This window comes from Eptesicus fuscus, chromosome 11 (assembly GCF_027574615.1).
Source record: "Eptesicus fuscus isolate TK198812 chromosome 11, DD_ASM_mEF_20220401, whole genome shotgun sequence".
Lineage (NCBI taxonomy): Eukaryota > Metazoa > Chordata > Mammalia > Chiroptera > Vespertilionidae > Eptesicus > Eptesicus fuscus.
Window position 1 is genome coordinate 17,946,027 of NC_072483.1, and position 19,530 is coordinate 17,965,556.

Genomic DNA, 19,530 nt, shown 5'->3' on the forward strand with positions numbered 1-19,530 from the left:
GATTGATCCCTTTATCATTATAAAAGGCCCTTTGTCTCTTGTTACAGCCTTTGTTTTAAAATCCATTTTGTTTGATATAAGTATTGCTGCTACACCTGCTTTGCATGAAATATTTTTTCCCATCTCTTACGTTCTCTGTGTGTCTTTCCATCTGAGATGGGTCTCTTGTAGACAGCATATGTACAGGTTTTGTTTTTTCATCCATTCAGCCACATTATGTCTTTTCTTATTTATTTTTTTCACCTTTATTGCCTGAGCTAAGAGAGGAGGGAGGAAGATTATTTGCCTTTTGGGGCCTTGATTTTCCTTGGGTATAACTCCAGCTCCTTGCCCTCAAGCACATGACCACGTTGACGATCGGAAAACAGATATTTACATTACGATGCATTAACAGTAGCAAAATTACAGGTACGAAGGAGCAACGCAAATAATTTTATGGTTGGGGGTCACCACAACATGAGGAACTGTTTTATTAAAGGGTCACGACATTAGAAAAATTGAGAATCACTGTTCTAGGGATTCCCCTTTCTGGTACTGGAGCCCGGGGCTGGGGATACCTGTGTGGGGCTGGAACCCCTCACTCCTCAGGGGTATTTCCACAGCCAAGCTATCCCTCACAATTATTTTTTGTTCGGTTTTTGTTGTTGTTAATCCTCACTCGAGGATATTTTTTTCCATTGATTTTTAGAGAGTGGAAGGGAGAGAGAGAGGGAATTGGGATCAAACCTGCAGTCCAGGTACATGCCCTTGACCGGGAATTGAACCCATGACCCTTTGGTGCAAGGGCTGACACTCTAACCACTGAGCAGCACTTGCCACAGAATGGGTGTGGGACCTGCCCTTTCCACCCCTCCTACTAGTCTCAACATGGCTTCTTAATATCCTTAGTTATAGGACTTCTGTTCAACTAGTCTTCAGATAGTTCTCGATGCTGGTGGTTCTGTAACTTAGATATAATTGTAATGTGGTCATGGGAAGAGGCGAGCACAGGGGAATTAATAAGAGCACAACTTCCTGTGCTCCCACCACTACTCTGGATATGTTCTGCGAATAAACACACCAAGGGAGCAGGTGTGCTTTCTATGTCCTGTCTCCAAATGTGCTTGCTAGAGACAGTGAGACATGGTCCTTCGGCCTCAAGAAGTTGCTAGCAGGGAAATTTGCAATTCCAGTAAAATGTGGTCCTGGGGTTTTTACAGCAAAGTAGGAGGAGTGTCTGCCTGGGGAATTGAGGGCAGCTATATAGAGGAAAAAGTACATATTTCAGCTGAGGCTTGAAGGCATTTTCAGAAGAAAGGGCGTCCTAGGCAGAAGGAATAGTATTTGCAAGGACATAAAGGAGTATGGGATAGTCAAGGACTTACATGCAGTTTAGAACTACCACAGATTGAGTGAGGAAAAGGGAAACAGGCTCAGTGAACCCAGGTGAGAGCACATAGGCCTTGAAGGCCATGCTTGGGTCCTTACACGCCTGCCTCTACACAGAGAAGGACATAGAAGGTGGCAGTGGTGGGAGTAAAGGATCATTCGCAGGCCATCTCTTTGTATGTTAGGGTTTCTCTGCCAGGGAGTATATAATGTAAGCAGGAAGCCTTGGTCTGGTGGGAAAGCATAGATATCCCAAATGGCCTGTGTAACCTCGTAAGTTCTCTGGAACCTACTTTCTCAAGGAGAATCAGGGGATAGGACACAGGTCACGGTACCATTTTTATTTTCTGAGAAACACAAGATATGAGGCTGGAAAGGAGCTTGAAGGGAGGGCAGGAGATTCCATCTATGCAATGAAGTTGATTGCTTAGAAAAAAGGATTGGTTTTTCACTCCTGCTTCTATCTTTAAAATCTCTTCAACTTGGAATTGCCCAGTTTAGTGGCTCACAGAACCACTGGATGAGTTCAGTATCTGCACATTTGCACAAGAGCCAGCTGCAGGGTCTTCTAATGCCCAAATGAATTTCTGATCCTGGGGCAAGATGCAGACATTCCCGTTTTAATCAGGGACTGAAATCCTTGCAGGTGCATCTCTGACCGCGCAGGAGGCCTTTATGGGCGGAATGGGAGATCCTCGGGAGTTTTGTGGGTGGTAAAGGTGTACAAAGAAATTGGGCTTGTTTCGCAGAACTGGAGGAGGTGGTACCGTGGTCAGAAGGAAGAAACCGGGCTCAGCTCCTGCTGGCCTGGTTGTGTGTTCCGCTGCTTGGAGCGCTTGCAGTACTTGTAGGACAGAAACGCCACAGCGCAGGCTCCAAGAAGCATGAGAGAAAAGAGCGTGTACAGCGCGGTCTGGGCTTCTGTCGCACCCAGTGCTAGGCCCAGGAACTGGACCTCCTCTTCTCTCTTGGGACTGATGGTGGGTCCAGCATCTAGGAGAGGACAACAGAGGGCGGTTCACACTAGCACCGATGTGGTTACTGGACTGTGCTAACCTGTTTTAAGCCCACGCTAGATCCCTGGCACAGGTGCCCCGAGTGAGCGCCTTGCTGAGGGCACATCCCTGTCACTGACAGATGAGCCTCTGAAGTTAAGTAGATTTATTTTTAATCATCTCTATCAGCAATTTAGAGTATAATCTAAATTAGGTAATTGTCTCATATTTGTATAGTAATCCATATTTTTTCAGTCATTCACAAATCCTGTCATCTTACATTATGTCAGGCACTGTGTTTGATCCTGCATCAGCCCAGACATTTGCCTCGATTCCTGCCTAAGGTCGCACAGCAGGTTAATGGCAGGGCTGAGATGAGACTCTAGACCTGCTATTTATTCCCAGAGCAGACCTCGTTTCTAGATGTAACATTGCCTTGTTCCATCCCAAGAACATTCAAAGAAAGTAAATACTGGTTGATGAATGAAGGGAATGGAAAGGCTCAGAGGAGGGTAATAAACTAGAAGAAAATAGACTGGAAAAGGCCCCTCTTACCCCCTCCCTCTGGCTTTAGTCTCTCCCAGAGCTCATCTCACCTTCTGGCTGGAGACAAGGGTGTGGGCCTGCGGCTGGGTCAGGGAAGCCATTGCACCGGGTTATGGAGGCGTAGAGCTTGGCTGACGCTTTGGGAATCCTTGGCAGAGAAGGGTCAGTGTAGTTCACAAAATGTAGACCAAACCTCTCTGCGAAGCCCGTGGCCCACTCAAAGTTGTCCATCACACTCCAAACAGTGTATCCTCGAAGGTCCACCTTATCCCGCACAGCTGTCCAAAGAGAGGCCCGGCATGAGCTTCCTGCATAAGACACCCTCCCCCCAGGCCTGCCGAGGCCCTGCTGCCCAGAGATCTCCCACAGTCCCCATGTGCAGTCCAGGCCAGCTTTTCTTTAGCTCTTTGAGAAAGTTGCCCAGGCACTGGATGCAGTGTTTGTTATCTGGTCCTGTGTGGACGGAGCTGCAGAGCCATCAGCACTTTTCTAGAAAGGCTCAGCCCTGAAGGGCGTCAGGAACATGGGTAGACCAGTGCTCCTCTCCATGAAAACACTAGTAAGTGGCCCTTGGGAAAGATTTTAGCTGGGATTGGATTTCCTGATCTTTTGTTTTCACAGCTGCACTGCTCCTTCTCTTTCACCAGTGTTACTGTTTCCTTGTCATAGTCTCCTCCCAAGTTCTGCTGAGCTGGTGATCTCAAACTTCTGCTTCAGGAACAAAAGACCCTTCAGACAGTCCCCTAAGCCCATTCCTCCTAGCCCTGCCCAAACCGTCCTCAGGCGGGCACTGCTGTTCAGGGGCCTCAGACATCAATGAGGATACGGAGAGCTCAGGTCTAGCTGATTCAGGCAACTCGTCTGCCTGCTGAGCTTAAGTCTAGGAAGGAAAAAAAGCAGAGCAGCTAACCCAACAAGGAGTGAGAAGCCTCATCTTTCTCATTATGGGGTTCCTGGGTGCAAAACCACCCTGAATGCAGATGTTTCCACAGTGCGGGGTGCACGTGAGGAGGGTGGGCCTGCCATACCTTTGAGTGCCTCGTTGATGTAGCTGCGGAGGTAGTAGATCCTTGCCGTGTCGTTGAGGCTTGTTTCTCCCCGTTGGGACACTCCGTTCTCTGTGACGTAGATCGGAGGGTTGTTGTACTCCTCCTTTAACCAGTTCAGGATCCTCCTGAAGCCAAAGGGTGTCATCTTCAGCCAGAAGGAGCCAGAGTCTGGCCAAGAGCGATCTGTGATGGAGGCAACTCCCCTGCCAGTTCAAACACAGATTAGTCTGCCTTGTAAGTTCCCAGAGGCCCTTTGCACAAAAGACAAAGCAGGATTTATACTAGGAGAAACCTTAGGTTTTGTCTAGTCGTGAGAGTCATAAGTGAACCCAGAATAGTCAAATCACGCCAGTTCTCTCTCCATAAGTTCTAGGTTCACTGCTTAGTGCTGGTGCAACCAGACAAGCCACGCTAGCTCTGTGTGCCAGCTCCACGTGCGCAGGGGGACGGTCTCACTCACGGACCTAACCCTCCACAGGCTCACACCTCACGCTGGATGTGAAAGGGCTCCGGGTTTCCCAGTCTCCAGTGGGTGCAGGTGTCACGTTCAGAGAACGGGCTTCCCTGAGTCACCTACGTCTGGTCAGTGCGACAGGCACCAACCCCTTTGTGTGGGGACAGGGGGTAGTAGGCTGGGACCTGCTTCAAGTGCCCCAGACCCTGCCCCTCTCTCAGTGACAGATAAGAGAGGGCAACAGGTTGTGCCACTGTCTTTTCCAAAGGGGCGCCTGCGTGGGAGGCACGGAAACTCGACTGTCTTGAGTCAAACATTTCACATACAGTTACTTAACTTACATCCAAATTTCTGAAAAAACAAAAATCCCAACCATTTAGCTTTACCAACAACTGGGTTTATCTTGCTCAGCTGAAAGTGAATGGAGGGCATTCCATAGCTGAGCACGGGTCCCTGTGGAGGCGTCCGGGGACCAGTGAGGCAGCGCGAGTCCAGTGGGTGCCTGACTGGGGACCAGCAGGGGTCTTCTCAGTCCCCCTTGCCAAGCCTGAATGGTGGACTCAGGACACAGTGGGGTGTACGCATTCGTTTTCAAAGAAAGAACCTGGACAAGAGTCACACTACCGGGATGGAAGGATGCTTGATAGAAAAGGAACAGAATAGCCCTGCGTGGTAGTCCGTTGCTTAGAGCGCCGTCTGAATACACCAAGGTTGCCGGTTTGATCCCCAGTTGTCACATACATCAGCCAGTGAACGTATAAATAAGTGGAGCCCAGCCAGCGTGGCTCAGTGGTTGAGCGTCAACCGATGAACCAGGAGGTCACGGTTCGGTTCCCGGTCAGGGCACATGCCCAGGTTGCAGCTCGATCCCCAGTGTGGGGCATGCAGAAGGCAGCCAACCGATGATTGTCTCTCATCATTGATGTTTCTATCTCTCCCGCTCCCTTCCTCTCTGAAATCAATAAAAATATATATTTTTAAAAAATAAGTGGAACAACAAACCTTTCTCTCCCTTCCCTCCCCCTTCCTCTCTCTAAGTTTAATTCCTATATAATAAAGAGCTATTATGCTAATTAGACCAAACAGCCAAACGACCATCCGGACGACCTGCCGGATGAAGCCAGGGCTGCGAGGGGCTGCCAGGGCCAGCTGAGGCAGCTGGGGCTGCGAGGGCTGAGCCCCTTGCATGAATTTCGTGCATTCGGCCTCTAGTAATAATAATAAAAAAAGAACTTAAAAAACAAAAGAAAAGGAACAGCCCTGGCCGGTGTGGCTCAGTTGGTTGGGCAATGTCCCATACACCGAGAGGTCACTGGTTCAATTCCTGGTCAGGGCACATGCCCAGATTGCAGGCTTGATCCCTAGTAGGGGGCATGCAAGAGGCAGTTGATCGATGTTTCTCTCACTTCCTCTCTCTAAAGTCAATAAAAACATAGCTTTTTTAAAAAATTGAAATGGCCCTAACTGGTTTGGCTCAGTGGATAGAGCGTCGGCCTGCAGACTGAAGGGTCCCAGGTTCGATTCCAGTCAAGGGCATGTACCTTGGTTGCAGGTACATCCCCAATAGGGGGTGTGCAGGAGGCAGCTGGTCGATGTTTCTCTCTCACTGATGTTTCTAACTCTCTATCCCTCTCCCTTCCTCTCTGTAAAAAATCAATAAAATATATTTTAAAAAATAAAATTAAAAAATTGAAATGAAACAAAATAGTGTATATACATATAATCCTGGTTTTTAAATATATACTTTTTTTTTTTATTTTAGAGAGGAAGGGAAAGGGTGAGAGAAATAGAAACATCAATGATGAGAGAAAATCATCAATCAGCTTCCTCCTGTATGCCCCCCTTGCGGGCTGGGGATTGAGCCCACAATCTAGGCATTTGCCCTGACCAGGAATCGAATTGTGACCTCCTGGTTCATAGGTCGATGCTCAACCACTGAACCACACTGGCTGGGCTAATCCTGTTGTTTTTCTGTAACAAGTAAATACATGTACAAATAGATACTATACAAACTATGTAATGTGAATATACATATACACTTCTGAAATGACACACAAGAATTTCCTATCCGCCCTAGCAGGTTTGGCTCAATGGATAGAGCTTTGGCCTGTACTGGGTTCGGTTCCCGTCAAGGGCACGTACTTCAGTTGCAGGCTTGATCCCCGGCCCTGGGTGGGGCGAGTGCGGAGGCACCTAATCGATGTATCTCTCTCACATTGATGCTTCTCTGTCTTTCCCTCTCCCTTTCACTCTCTCTAAAAGTCAATGGGAGTATGTCCTTGGGTGAGGATTAAAACTAAAGAGTTGCCTATTCTTGCTTTCTAATGTTTCCACTGTGAACATGTATTATTCATGTAATACAGAAATAATACTTTGACCATTACTCCGAAAAGGAGAAAAAAAGACCTTATTGTTATTTTAACTGAAATACATCATCTAATAAGTAAAACAAATTTGACAAAAAAGGAAAAGGGAAGAAAAAGGTTTTTCTCAAAAACGTTATTTAAGAACTCCAGGCATGACTATCTCCATGGGAGGCGTCTTGGAAAGCCAGTGTATCACTGCCAGGCTGATGGGTTTGAGTGGGAGTCTCAGGAGACAGGACTCATCGCAGGAACCCCAGGACCTTCGGCATCGGGAGGCGGTTCTCCGGGGCCACGCCGGCCTTCAAGCAAGAGGTGGGCAGAGGGGCCACTGTCTTTTCCAAAGACCGTTCTTGGAGGCCCTGCTGGGTGTCTTACCTGTCTGCATCAAAGGAAGAGATCCAAGAGTCATAGTCAAGGTTGTAGGCCAGGACAGTGGTGTAGTGATTGAACCCAAAATAGTCGTAGGTGCCATTGATCCTCCTCTTCTCACTCTCCGTGAACTCCGGGAGCCTGGGGAGAGGGAGCCGTTAAGAGGCGGGGCTTCAGGAGCAGCCATGCTTTGGGAGGAGAATGTTCTGGGGCAGGGTCGGCCGCTGTCAACTACAGGTGACAGGTGCAGGGCCAGGGGCGAGGAGAGGCCCTGCCAGTGCTGCCAGAGGTACCGAGGCTCCTCCTACCGCCCTGTAACCCACTGCACCGCCCCCCTCCTGTTACAGGACCCTCTTCCTGTTGGCAAATGAAAGTAAAAGCTACTCTTTTATAACCTCCCGGTCAGGGACACACAGACACAGATACACATATTATTTTATTTCCTTCAAAAATTAACATGCAACTTCTGACATTTACCATCTCTGGTAGATTTTGAAATCAAGGACACGTCTGAGGCATATACCTTAAGATTAACCCTTATGGTTTTATCTTTTATAATTTGTATTTCCATAATCTGCCCTTTCTAAGTACTGCTTTTGTTGTGGTTTCTTTAGGTTTGCCTCTTTTCTCCAAAGTCTATCCTTAGTAGTAGGGGAGATATTTTTACAGATTAAATTTTTTGAACTTTGGAGATTTGAATTTTTCTGCTCACATGATCTCACTACGATTTTGTAAAATAAGCATTTGCTGGAGGATTTTTCATGTTCTCTGAAACTTTCCTATAAAATTGGATTAGCATGTGCTTGCATACAACACATACAGGTTCCTCTCAGCCCAAATGCCTACAGGTGCCTCTGACAGGCAGACTCGGTGCTGCTGGTTTAGGGTTGCCTGGGGATTGCCCTGCTAGGCGGCTGACACCTTCATCTTGACCTTCCTGCTGTCATTAACCTGGGGGAGCAAAACCCTCCGTCCCTGAGGTTTCTGAGACTGCTGGGAGAGCACTGGAGCCATGCCCAGGAGCCAGCAGTGGCTCCTCAGGGCCCATGGCATCAAAGCTGAGCCCCTCTACCTGGCCTCCAGGCCCTTCACCGTGTGGCCTCGGCCCCTCCACGGTCGGTCGCCAGGCCAGTACCCCTCCCCCATCAACTGCACATGCCCCACTCATTCCTACCGCTGGGCTGGTGCTCACAGCATTCCTCTTGGATGGAATGATTGCCCTCTGTGCTCCCAAATGCTATTCACTGCCAAGGCCCAGCTCAGCTGGTGCTCTGCCTTGTCATGATCTCATCTTCTGAGCTTTCACTGAATCAACAAATTGGGGAATAGAATTCCCTGGAGTGATGAGGGTGGCTGACTTCCCAGCTGGTGTGTTGGCCACGTGAGGAGCCTGACTTGGAGGCTCCTCTTTACACAGACTCTGACCTGGCACTCAGCAAAGCTATGCTGATGGGCAGGAGTGCTCACTTGCTTGTTTGAGACCAGATTGGCTGATCAGACCAGTAGGCACAGCCTGCTTAGCAGGACTTGCCCTAACCAGGCCAGGATGGGTGTAAGGGTGGGGACTGGATTACTTAATCCTTACAGCTGGGCTCTATGGGGTAGTTTGTGGGAAGGACTCAAAGGCCTTTTGACCTATGGTAACAACATGCACTACCTTGGAGCTTGTGGATATGTTTCCATAAGGCCAGGCCATTCCGTCCTCATCCACGTCCCATACCTCTAATCCCAGCTAGTTGATTCAAACCCTGTGTGGGCCCTGGAATCAGACAGCCCCGTTTCATATCCCAGCTCCATCATTTAATAGCTGGATGATCTTGCTTTAGTATTTGTGCCTTATCTTTAAATAGGAATAGAAGTACCAATAGAAGATGAATACATGTTAGCTGTTGATGTTGCCATTACTTTTTTGACTGGAAGTAGGACTGCTTTGTGCACACCATTGCCACCTACTGGCCAAACAACAAACACGCTGGCCATCACCCATTGCTATCCACATTCACTCATAGGTGATGGAATGGGGTAGGATGAGCTGGGGAATTTGCCCTTAGAGGGAGGTGGTGGGTTGATAAGAAGTGGGTGCCCTTGAAGATAGATTTCCTGGGTATTCCGAAGGAGGATGATGATGATAATAATAATAATAATAACAACTGCCTTTCGTCAAGCACATAGCAGTTCCAGGACCTCAGCTGAGAGCTTCACATACACAATCATGTTTGATCTTCCCAGCAAGCAGGAAGCTCAGAGATACAGGAACTTGCCTCAGACTCGCCTCTCTGACCCCAACAGCCATGCTCTCACCACTGTGCTTCCACCCAGGAGCTTCAGTTTGGTCCCACAGACCAGACTCCCTCCCGACCCTCTCCTGGCTGAGTGTGGGGGCACCAGGACCTACCGAGACTTGCTGAGGCCTGCGGCCAAGCTCCTGTCACGGATCCGGGTCTTCATCACTTCATTGTAATCTCCGTTCTTGAAAATCGGATGTGCAAACCAGCCTCCCATGAACTGCAGGTGGGGGTGGGGGACAGGCAGCCTCAGCATTAGCAGGTATGCCCCTGGACACTTCCCCCCACCCCCACATTCTTTCCATATCCCATTTTTTTAAAAAAATATATATGTTTTTATTGAATTCAGAGATGAAGAGGAGAGAGAAAGAAACATCAATGATGAGAGAGAATCATTGACTGGCTGCCTCCTGCACGCCCCGCACTGGGGATCAGGCCGCAATCCAGGCTTGTTCTCTGACCGGGAATCAAACCATGACCTGGTTCATGGGTTGACGCTGAACCACTGAGCAACACCAGCTGGGCCATCCTTTTTCTTTTCTTTTCTTTTTAGGCATTTAGTAGTTGCCATTTTATTTTATTGGGGAAAAAAAACATTTTAGCCTGGCTGGTGTGGCTCAGTGGTTGAGTGTCAACCTATAAACTAGGAGGTCACAGTTCAATTCCCAGTCAGGGCACATGCCTGTGTTGGGGGCTCAGTCCCCAATAGGGGGTATGCAGGAGGCAGTCCATCAATGATTCTCTCTCATCGATGTTTTTACCCAACCTCCCTCTCCCTTACTCTCTCTGAAATCAATTTCAAGAGAAAAAAAATTAAAACTTTATTTTTCAGTTACAGTTGATGTACAATGTTTCAGGTGTACAACTCCATGATTAGACATTTATCTATCTATATAAAAGCCTAAGCAACCATCACAACCGAATGGATGACCGAACAGGCTGTGTGGGGCGACCCGGCCGGCAGGGGGGTTAGTGAGGGGCAACCAAACGACTGAACAGCAGGCTGGGTGGGGCGACCAGGCCGGCAGGGGGACAGTTAGGGGCGACCAGGCCAGTGGGGGCGGGAGGCAGTTAGGGATGATCAGGCAGGCAGGCAGAGGTGGTTAGGGGGTGATCAGGCTGGTGGTGGGGGGGGAGCAGTTAGGGGCAATCAGGCAGGCAGGCAGATGAGCGGTTAGGAGCCAGTGGTCCAGGATTGTGAGGGATGTCTGGCAACCAGACATCCCTCGAGGGGTCCCTGATTGGAGAGGGTGCAGGCTAGGCTGAGGGGACCCCCGCCCCCCGTGCATGAATTTCGTGCACCGGGCCTCTAGTATAACTTATGAATGATCACTTTGATAAATCTAGTACCCATCTGACACCATTCTTCGTTATTAGAATATTATTGGCTATATTTCCTAAGCTGTACTTTACATCCCATGACTATTCTGTAATTACCAATTTGTACTTCTAAATCCCTTCACATTTTCTACCCATTCCCCAAGCCCCCTCCCATCTGGCAAGCCCCAAAATATTCTCTATATCTATGAGTCTGCTTCTGTTCTGCTTGCTTGTTCCAAATCCCATTCTTAAACCCTCATCTCTGTGGCTGTTTGCATGTTGCAGTTCAAGTGCCCAAAGCCCTCTTCTCCTCCTCTGGTTTGTCAGCTGCCATCCCGCTTAGGGCAGCTAGAAGGGAGGTGCACTGAGCTGGGATGCCCTTAGAAGGTCCGCGGGAGAGGGGGGAGACTACCGCCTCCAGGCTGCGGTCCCTCTCACCACAGAGCGGCTCCTTCCCCATCATCGCATCTAAGGCTCACACAGAACTTCCTGGGGAGGGCTGAGCTGCCAGGCTGTCCCGGTGCCCAGGCAGAGGATGGAGTCCCATGGGCACTGGATCCACAGTCCTAGAGTGGGAGCCTTCCTATCTGTTTTCCTGAATGAGGCCTAGAGGCTGGGGTCCTGAGAGGCTTCTTGCCTCCCACATCCTCCCCTCACGGTGGGGAGCGGGGAGCCTTCCCTTCTGAGCTGCGGCTTGGAACACACTCTGGTAAAAGAGGCTTCCCCGTGTTCTGAGGTAACCTGGGGCCCTTCTTCAAAGCTGATTTTACCAGAGGGTGTGTCCCAGTTCTAGGCTGCAGTTCCACAGTCCGCCAGCAGGTGTCTCAATCTAATGAGACTAACATTTCCTGAGGTTTGGGCTTTGGATTTCAGAAAACAAAAGATTGCTCTAATTCGATATATCTGGAATGAGGGATGCATTGATTCTGTTCTAATACTTCCCCCCAAGCTGGCTAGCAAACAAGAAAATTAAGCTTCTACTTTCATTTACTAATTTGACTGCCTTTGTCCAATTTTCTTGTGAAGAGTTTGACAAACCCAGGCCCTTGGTGTCCCCTCCGAGAGCGGCAGTTGGAGGCTCCTCCTCAGAGCCAAATGCTTCCTGAGGCGAACCTGGGAGCGGGTGCCCTCTCACCCCGTCAGAGACATTAACAGGAGCCAGAGGAAAACTGGGCGGTGTGGGCCATTCGTTTCTATCTCCTCTCGTCAGGGCCCAGGCTGAAGTAGGGGTGAATCATGTTGTTGGCATCTGCCTACTAGTCTCTCTACTTCCTAGGAGCAAAATTCCATGACCAAGAGATGCATGTCCTTATGTTAAACTCCTGACATTGGGGGCACTCATGAGTTTCACGGAGTCTGAAGTTCCCAATTTATGGAATCCTTAGGCTGAGGAAGTAAGGTCATATGGTGACACCTAGAGGTTGTATGTGGCATTGCAGCCTAGTTCTGTTTACTGTAGTCAAACCAGACACTGAAGAGAGAATTTCTTTCTGTGTTAGCTTCAAGCCAATGTTATACCCAGCAAGGTCTACATGTACAGATCATCTTTAAGACTTAAAAGATAACCCCAAAGAACTTTCATCACAGCAAACCTATGAGGTAGGTAGGTCCTCTCCACTGCACAGATGAGAAAACGAAGGTCCCACAAGGTTAGGTGATATTACCAGGTTCACAAGGTCAGATAATAGCAGAACAAGGCCTGCACCCTAACGCTTTGTTTCACCATCTAATTCTATTCCAATGAGATCATGACAGGAGAGGAAACAGGGAAGAGTAAAAACAATGCCCGGAGGGCAAACAGACCTGGACGTATCTCCTGGCTGCCTCCACGTCCTCCTGGTTGGAGGGGTCTCTGGGCTCAGCCCAGTCGCTGCTGATGGTGATGGAGATGAGGCCGCCTTGCCTGGCGCGGTACACGTCGTTGTACAGGTGCCAGGCCTCAGCATGGGCCTTGATTAGGTTGTGGCCGGCGATGTAGGGGGCAGTGCCAGGCCTGAAGGAGATGCCTGGACACACACATGGATGTCAGCAAAGAGGGAATGTGGCCAGGAGTGTCACCTCTGCCTAGAGACTTCCGCTACGTGTTGTGGGGGGGAGAATGGAACTTAAATCCTGGCTCCACTGCCTACTAGCGGCCGTGAGGCTTTGGGGAGTGTTTCAGCCTTGCAGCTTCTTCCCTGGGAGTTGCTGGGAGAAGGAGGTGGAACCGTGTGCGTGGAGCCCGTGTCTGCACAGACAAGGCGCTGGATGGATGTTGGGTTCTGCGCCCCTCCCCCACAGAGTGCTCGGGCCTCAGGCAAAGGGCCCGGAGGAGCCGCCGCGGGTGGGCGCTGACACCGGGCACTCTGGGGAGCCCACTGTGGAAGCAGAGGTTGGAGAATCCAGCTGATGGAGCCGATGAGAGCCGATGGTCTGAGGCCACCTCTCGGGCCGAAGGAATGGGAAACCAAAGCGCCAACCAAGGACCCATGGGAGCTGCATCTGGTAATGACTCCAAGGTCCCCCGTGACTTCCCAGCCTTTACACGTGACAACAGAGTCACAGAGATGAGCACAGATTTACTCCTAAGCTCAGGACTGGAGGAAAGGAGAGCGGAGGGCTCTGAAGGGGCAGGACAGGCCCACCGTCCCTATCAGAGCTTTTGGGGTCAAATGTGTTTGGGAACAAAAAGGTTTTTTGTCTTAGAAAAGTAACGAATCGCCTACATGGGATTTACACATGGCCCTCCGCGGGGGGACCCGGCCTGCCTGCAGCAGCACTGAGGCAGGAAGGCCTCGAACAGCCTCCTGTTGGGTCAGGGCAGGCTGAGCAGGGCAGCCAAGTGAGTTACCCAAAACTGGCGTCTGGGGGTCGCAGGAAACAGACTGTGGACCTGAACAGCCGGAGGGGTCGCTCCTTCCTACACCAATTAGTCCACGTCCCCGACTCGGGAGCTTCCCGTCTGAGGAACGCACGGCAGCCTCAGAGCAAAGAAAGCAGCCCTGGGAGGCTCCGCCGTGAAATTCAGGTTGAGCCAAAGTGGTGTCAGAGGGGAAACCGCTGCGGCAGGAGCCTGAGCGAGCGCGGGGACTCTGAGGCCCTGCCCTGGGCTCTCCTGGCCCCCCCTCCAAAGCTCCCCGATTTCAGTCTCCCAGGGGCCAAGAAAGCCACGTCCAGCTGACAGCTGGGCCGGGCCCTACCTGGAGCTGCCGTGCCGTAGCCATAGCCCTGCAGAGCGATGACGAAGGGCTCGTTCAGCGTGATCCAGAACTTGACCTTGCCGCCCAGCCTCTGGAAGAGCACGTCGGCATAGTCTCTGAAGCGCTGCACGATGGTCTCGTTCTCCCAGCCGCCGACATCCTGGAGGGCCTGGGGCAGGTCCCAGTGGTAAATGGTCACCTGTGAGCGAGCGAGACCAGCCAGACCGTCAGCCTGCTTTGCACGGGCAGCCACTGGTGCCAGACACGCACCAGCACACGTGTGCTGCTGACACTGAGAACGAAGGATCAGACCAAGGAGGCTCGATGGGTCTTTGGCGGCAGGGGGCGGGCACAGTGCTGCAGTGGGTCGGAGAAGCCCGGGTTCGAGTCTCAGCTGCACATCTACTGTTCTGGGCTCAGGCGCTAAGGCCTCCACTTCATGACGCTATTGTGAGGCCCAGGGCATGAGGCCGACATTTCTTCAGTGTGAGCCATGGTTGTTCTCGGATCAGAACCTGCCTGGACCCACTGCTGAGGGTCTGAGGCCCTGAGGGTCCCAGGAGGATGGAACACTTTACTGTAAAGGGACATTAACCACTGTCCGGAGCGTCCTTCCGGGGAGGAGCAGCCTGGCCGTGCTCAGGGGGTGGCCTTTCTCTCCGCCTTCCCCTCGAAGTCCCCCACACGCCCCATCTTGGCCAAGCTGTGGTCTCCACTGCCCTCAGTCTGCACTGGGCCATGACCCATCGTCAGCCCAGACCCTTCCCTCTGCCTGAAATGCCTTTCCCTGCACACCCACCTGGCCACCTGATCCTCTTTATTTGACACCCACCTCCCTGGAGCTCCCGGCCGCGCTGCCCTCCCTGCAGGGTCTCAGCGCCCTCGAGGGGGACAGAATGGCGTGGCTCTGAGGCGTGTGCTCTCTGACCTGTTCCGAATTGTATGTGATGAATCTCGTTGTCCACCCAGATCAGGGGGTCCTGCAGGAGAGCCACTCGGCCACCGCCTCCCCCACCCGCCCTGCACGCACCACAACGAACGCCGCACGGCTGGTTTGTCCCTGCAGTGTTATCAGGGAGCGGAGCGTCCAGATCACAGTGGGGTGGGGGCAGGGGCTGTCATTGGGGCTGTGCTCTGGCCGCCACGCATAATCCCCAACCACGCAACAGAGGAGCCGCCGGGCTTCACAGAATGGGCGCTCTCCCGCGTGTTACCGTAAATGGCCGGGAAAGGAAAATGGTCTTAGGCCTCACATTTGAAAATTTTGGTGATGGCAAAGTCAGCCCGCACATGAGCTCCTGCGTTATTCATAATAACTCATGGCTTATGAATACACACACTTTTGCCCCAGTTCTGCCCCTGGGACCAGACCCTACAGATAAACTACCCATATGGGGGCTGTATGTCTAAGGTTAGTCATCGTAGCATTGGTTATAGCGGCAAAAGAGTGGGAATGCCACCCGGGAGAGTGCCCATTAGCGGGAAGTAATTAGAGAGGTAAGGTGCAAACAATTCCTATAACAAAAATAAAAGAGGAAACTCTGTGTGGATATGAAAATACCGTATTTTCCGGCGTATAAGACGACTTTTTAACCCAGGAAAATCTTCTATACGCCCAGTCGTCTTATACGCCGGAAAATACAGTATCTGTAAGAAATATATATATGTAAGGCTAATATGCAAAGTGTCCCCTCAGGAGTTCGACCAGGAGACCGGGAGTTCAATCGGTCGCTATGACATGAGCTGACCACCAGGGGGCGGCGCGGAACAAAGGAAGGCCCCCGTCTGCCCTGATCGCTGGCCAGGCCTAGGGACCCTACCAGTGCATGCATTTCATGCACCGGGCCTCTAGTTGTTAAATAAAAGCAAGTATCTTGCCCGGCTGGTGTGGCTCAGTGGTTGGACATTGTCCCATGCACCAGGTTCAATTCCCAGTCAGGGCACATGCCCGGGTTGTGGGCTCAATCCCCAGTAGGGGACATGCAGGAGGCAGCCAATTAATGTTTCTCTCTCATTGATGTTTTCATGTTTTTGTCTCTCTCCCTTTCCCTTCCTCTCTCTGAAATAAAAACATTTTTTTAAAAAAAGCAAGTATTTTACCATTAGGAGAAAAGAGGGGAAAAGAAATATACACACACAGACACATCCACTGGCTTCTACCCACAAAAGGACATGAGAACCTAGCAAACTTGGGCCCACAGAAAGAGGAACTGAACGGAAGGAAAATCTACACTGCAGACTCCTGTATGCTTTTTGACCTCTTCTCACGTGACTTTGTTAACAATTCAAAAATTAAATTTGAAAACAGCTTTTGTTTACACGATGAACGATGAACGAGCTCTCTGGCCCAGCTGGCTCCCCGACATGGGCAGGCCTCCCAGCCCAACCTCACCTGGGGCTTGATGTTGGCAGCCAGCAGCGCGTCGATGAGCTGCACGTAGTAGCTCAGGCCCGCTTCATTGATGTACTTGGTGGTTCCATCCGGGAGGACGCGAGGCCAAGAGATGGAGAAGCGATAGTGGGACACCCCCAGGTTCCGCAGGGCGGCCACGTCCTCGGCGATCTTGTGGTAACTGTCACAGGCCACGTCTCCCGTGTCATCGTTCCCAACCTTCAGTGGCGTGTGGGAAAACGTGTCCCAAATACTGAGTCCTTTGCCATCTGCTCTCCACGCACCTTCGATCTCAAGATGACAAGACATAACCTAATTAAGTCCTGCAGTCACGCCCTCACTTCTTTCTTCCTTCCTTCCTTCCTTCCTTCCTTCCTTCCTTCCTTCCTTCCTTCCTTCCTTCCTTTCTTTCTCTTATTTATTATTGATTTCAGAGAGGAAGGGAGAGGGAGAGATGGAAACATCGATAATGAGATAGAATCATTGATCGGTTGCCTCCTGCATGTCTCCTACTAGGATCGAGCCTGCAACCCGGGCATGTACCCTGACTGGGAATCGAACCCTGACCTCCTGGTTCATAGGTCGACACTCAACCACTGAGTCATGCCAGCTGGGCCCTCACAGGTTCCTTTCTGTCAGCAGGAAGGTCCTGAGAAGGAGGTAAGTCCTCTGGGAGCCTTCGATGGCCTCCCTCTGAGTTCTAAACTCCTACAGCTTCCTGTCATTGTCACCTACGTCCCCACAGACTGTATGGCCTGGCGTTGATTCTGTCATCCTTGTGTTCCAGTAGTTACCATAACAGCGTCTGTTCACTAATAGTTCGAATGAACAATTCCACGTGCCCCAGCCCCAGTCATGGCCAAACAAATCCCAGCGATGCTGGGCATGGGGGCAGGGTCTCTGGTCAGGACGTGTCACTGCTTTGGTGCTTCCTTCTGGTCCTCCCACCCATCTTAAGGGGAAACTGACTGCAAGCGACCAGGCAAACACCTACCTGCAGGCTCAGGTAGTCTGACAGGTGCGATTTCCGTCCTTTACTTTAGAACACTTCATAATAACACGATGTGATATTATGTGACTGGTAAGGCAGTGTGGTGCTTTCACCAAGGGTACGACCTGCACAGCTCCTGTGAGAGTGGCAGGAACGCACCCTGCGTGGGCTGTGGGTGGAGGAGGTGGCCTCGGTGGCTGGGAGATTAGTGAATGCAGGGGGACTGAGCAAATAAGTGACTACGTTGAGGATATTAGGACTAGGTTCCTCACCATTGGAGAAAGGAGTATTAATACAGAAAATGGGAAAGCTAGCATTAACCCTGTGGAGATATCAGTGTGAACTCATGGTCCTGAATATACATGGAGATGTAGGAGGATGCAGAAGCATATATAAGTGTGTGTCTGCGTGCATGTGTGTGTGTGTGCGCGCGCGCGTGCGCACGCACATGGACTCCCTAGCTCTGTCCACTGAGGACCTGGAAGTGATGACACCCAGCAGCAGTGAGCACCCCTAGCACCCACATCTTGGTTTCTAAGTGCCCTTGTCCAATACAAGGAACCAGGGCCCATGAGAGAAATAGCTGATGACAGGGCTGAGCAGAAGAGGTACAAGATGAACCTGGAACACCTTGTGCCAGAAAGAATTAGGGAAGTGCTCAGAGAAGGATGGGCCATGTTCAAAAGGCACTGTACCTGGCAAAATGTGGGGCGATTGGAGCGTCTAAATACATGACAGCAAAAGTGCCACCCGCTGAATACAACAGGACTCCGTAAGACCAACTGATGCCATATATCAATACACATTCATATATAAATAAAATATAAGTAAGTAGGAGAAAAGGCAAAGCTCAACACATTATGTGTTGAATGCCACATCCTATCTAATAAAGAAGATATGCTAATTGATCCTCTTGCCATCACAAAGATGGTGGTGCCCACAGCCAATAAGGAGGGAATATGCTAATTGACTGCCCTGCCCTCAAAGATGGCAGCACCCATAGCCAATAAGGAGGGAATATGCTTATTGACTGTCCCACCCTCAAAGATGGTGGCTCCCACAGCCACAAGATGGCGGCGCCCAGTCCCCTCAGCCCCACTGCCGCGCCTGCCTCCAGAGTCCCCCAGTTCCCTCAGCCCCCCAGCTGCCCAGGGCCAGCCCAAGGCACAAGTAAGCCTCGGATGGCGGCAGCCCAGCCGCCCAGGGCCGCCCGAGGCTCAGGTAACCAGGGCCAGCCAAGGCTTGCGCTGCCGGCAGTGGCAGCAGCAGAGGTGTGATGGGGCGTCGCCTTCCTTTGATCGCCGGGTCGCCTCACACCCCTGAGGGCTCCTTGACTGTTAGAGGGAGCAGGCTGGGCTGAGGGACCCCCCTCCAGTGCATGAATTTTCATGCACCGGGCCTCTAGTAATAAATAAAGGAATGATGAAATTAGCTCCCCCTAAATCACAACTACAAAATACTTCTTAATTTTATGGTAGAGAAACCTGGTAGACACCTGCTCATTCAGGTGATAAAGTCAGTTTCATATATATATATAAAATGTGCACACACACATGCACATGCAGAGAGAAAATATGGCAAATGGTAACAGTTGAGGAGTGTGGGAAAGGGTACATGGGAGTCTCCTACTGTTTTTGCAACTTTTCTCTGTTCAAACAGATTTCCAAAGAAAAGGTTTTAAAAAAGAATCCAGTCAGATGGCAACTAATCAGGAAGCCTACATTGTAGGCACAGCTCATCCATTCTCGATTCACACCCCACATTTGGCTCATTAGAATATTCGACGTCACAGATGGGGAGAACCTGCCTGCTGACTGCTCCCCGACACCAATTTAATCTTTCGAGATGTGGTTACTAAAATGTTTGCAAGACTGTCCCGCCCTTGCCGGACGGGGTAGGAGCCCACCAGGCCTGCCTGTGTCCCTGCCTGTGTCCAGGTGCAAACCCGGGAGCCGTGGGCTCACCCGGCCGCTATGGTGTCCCCGCGGAGACATTGATCAATGTCCGGAGACAGCGCTGATTGTTACAACTGGGGAGGAGCCTACTGGCATCTGTGGGCAGAGCCCGGGTGCTGCCGAACACCCCACAGCGCACAGGAGAGCCCACAACAGAACTGCCCATCCAGACCGTCGGCCAGGCCACGCTGGGGGCCTCCCACAGGAGTCCGTGCCTGAAAGAAGAGCCACAGAAGCCTGTCTTGGAAACCTCGGCATTTC

General features: G+C 51.0%; 1 protein-coding gene across 1 annotated transcript in view; it reads right to left on the reverse strand.

Moving 5' to 3' along the window:
- Positions 1-2,131: 2,131 nt before the first annotated feature.
- The window catches only part of LCT (lactase), a 51,237-nt gene continuing 33,838 nt past the window's right edge, over positions 2,132-19,530 (reverse strand). Inside the window, exons 10-17 of the mRNA XM_054723350.1 lie at positions 16,324-16,614; positions 13,932-14,130; positions 12,556-12,758; positions 9,543-9,652; positions 7,154-7,288; positions 3,938-4,161; positions 2,960-3,187; positions 2,132-2,361 (exon numbers count right to left, since the gene is read on the reverse strand). Coding sequence (XP_054579325.1) covers positions 2,141-2,361; positions 2,960-3,187; positions 3,938-4,161; positions 7,154-7,288; positions 9,543-9,652; positions 12,556-12,758; positions 13,932-14,130; positions 16,324-16,614 — 1,611 coding nt within the window. The 3' untranslated portion in view covers positions 2,132-2,140. The remainder of the gene's footprint in view (positions 2,362-2,959; positions 3,188-3,937; positions 4,162-7,153; positions 7,289-9,542; positions 9,653-12,555; positions 12,759-13,931; positions 14,131-16,323; positions 16,615-19,530) is intronic.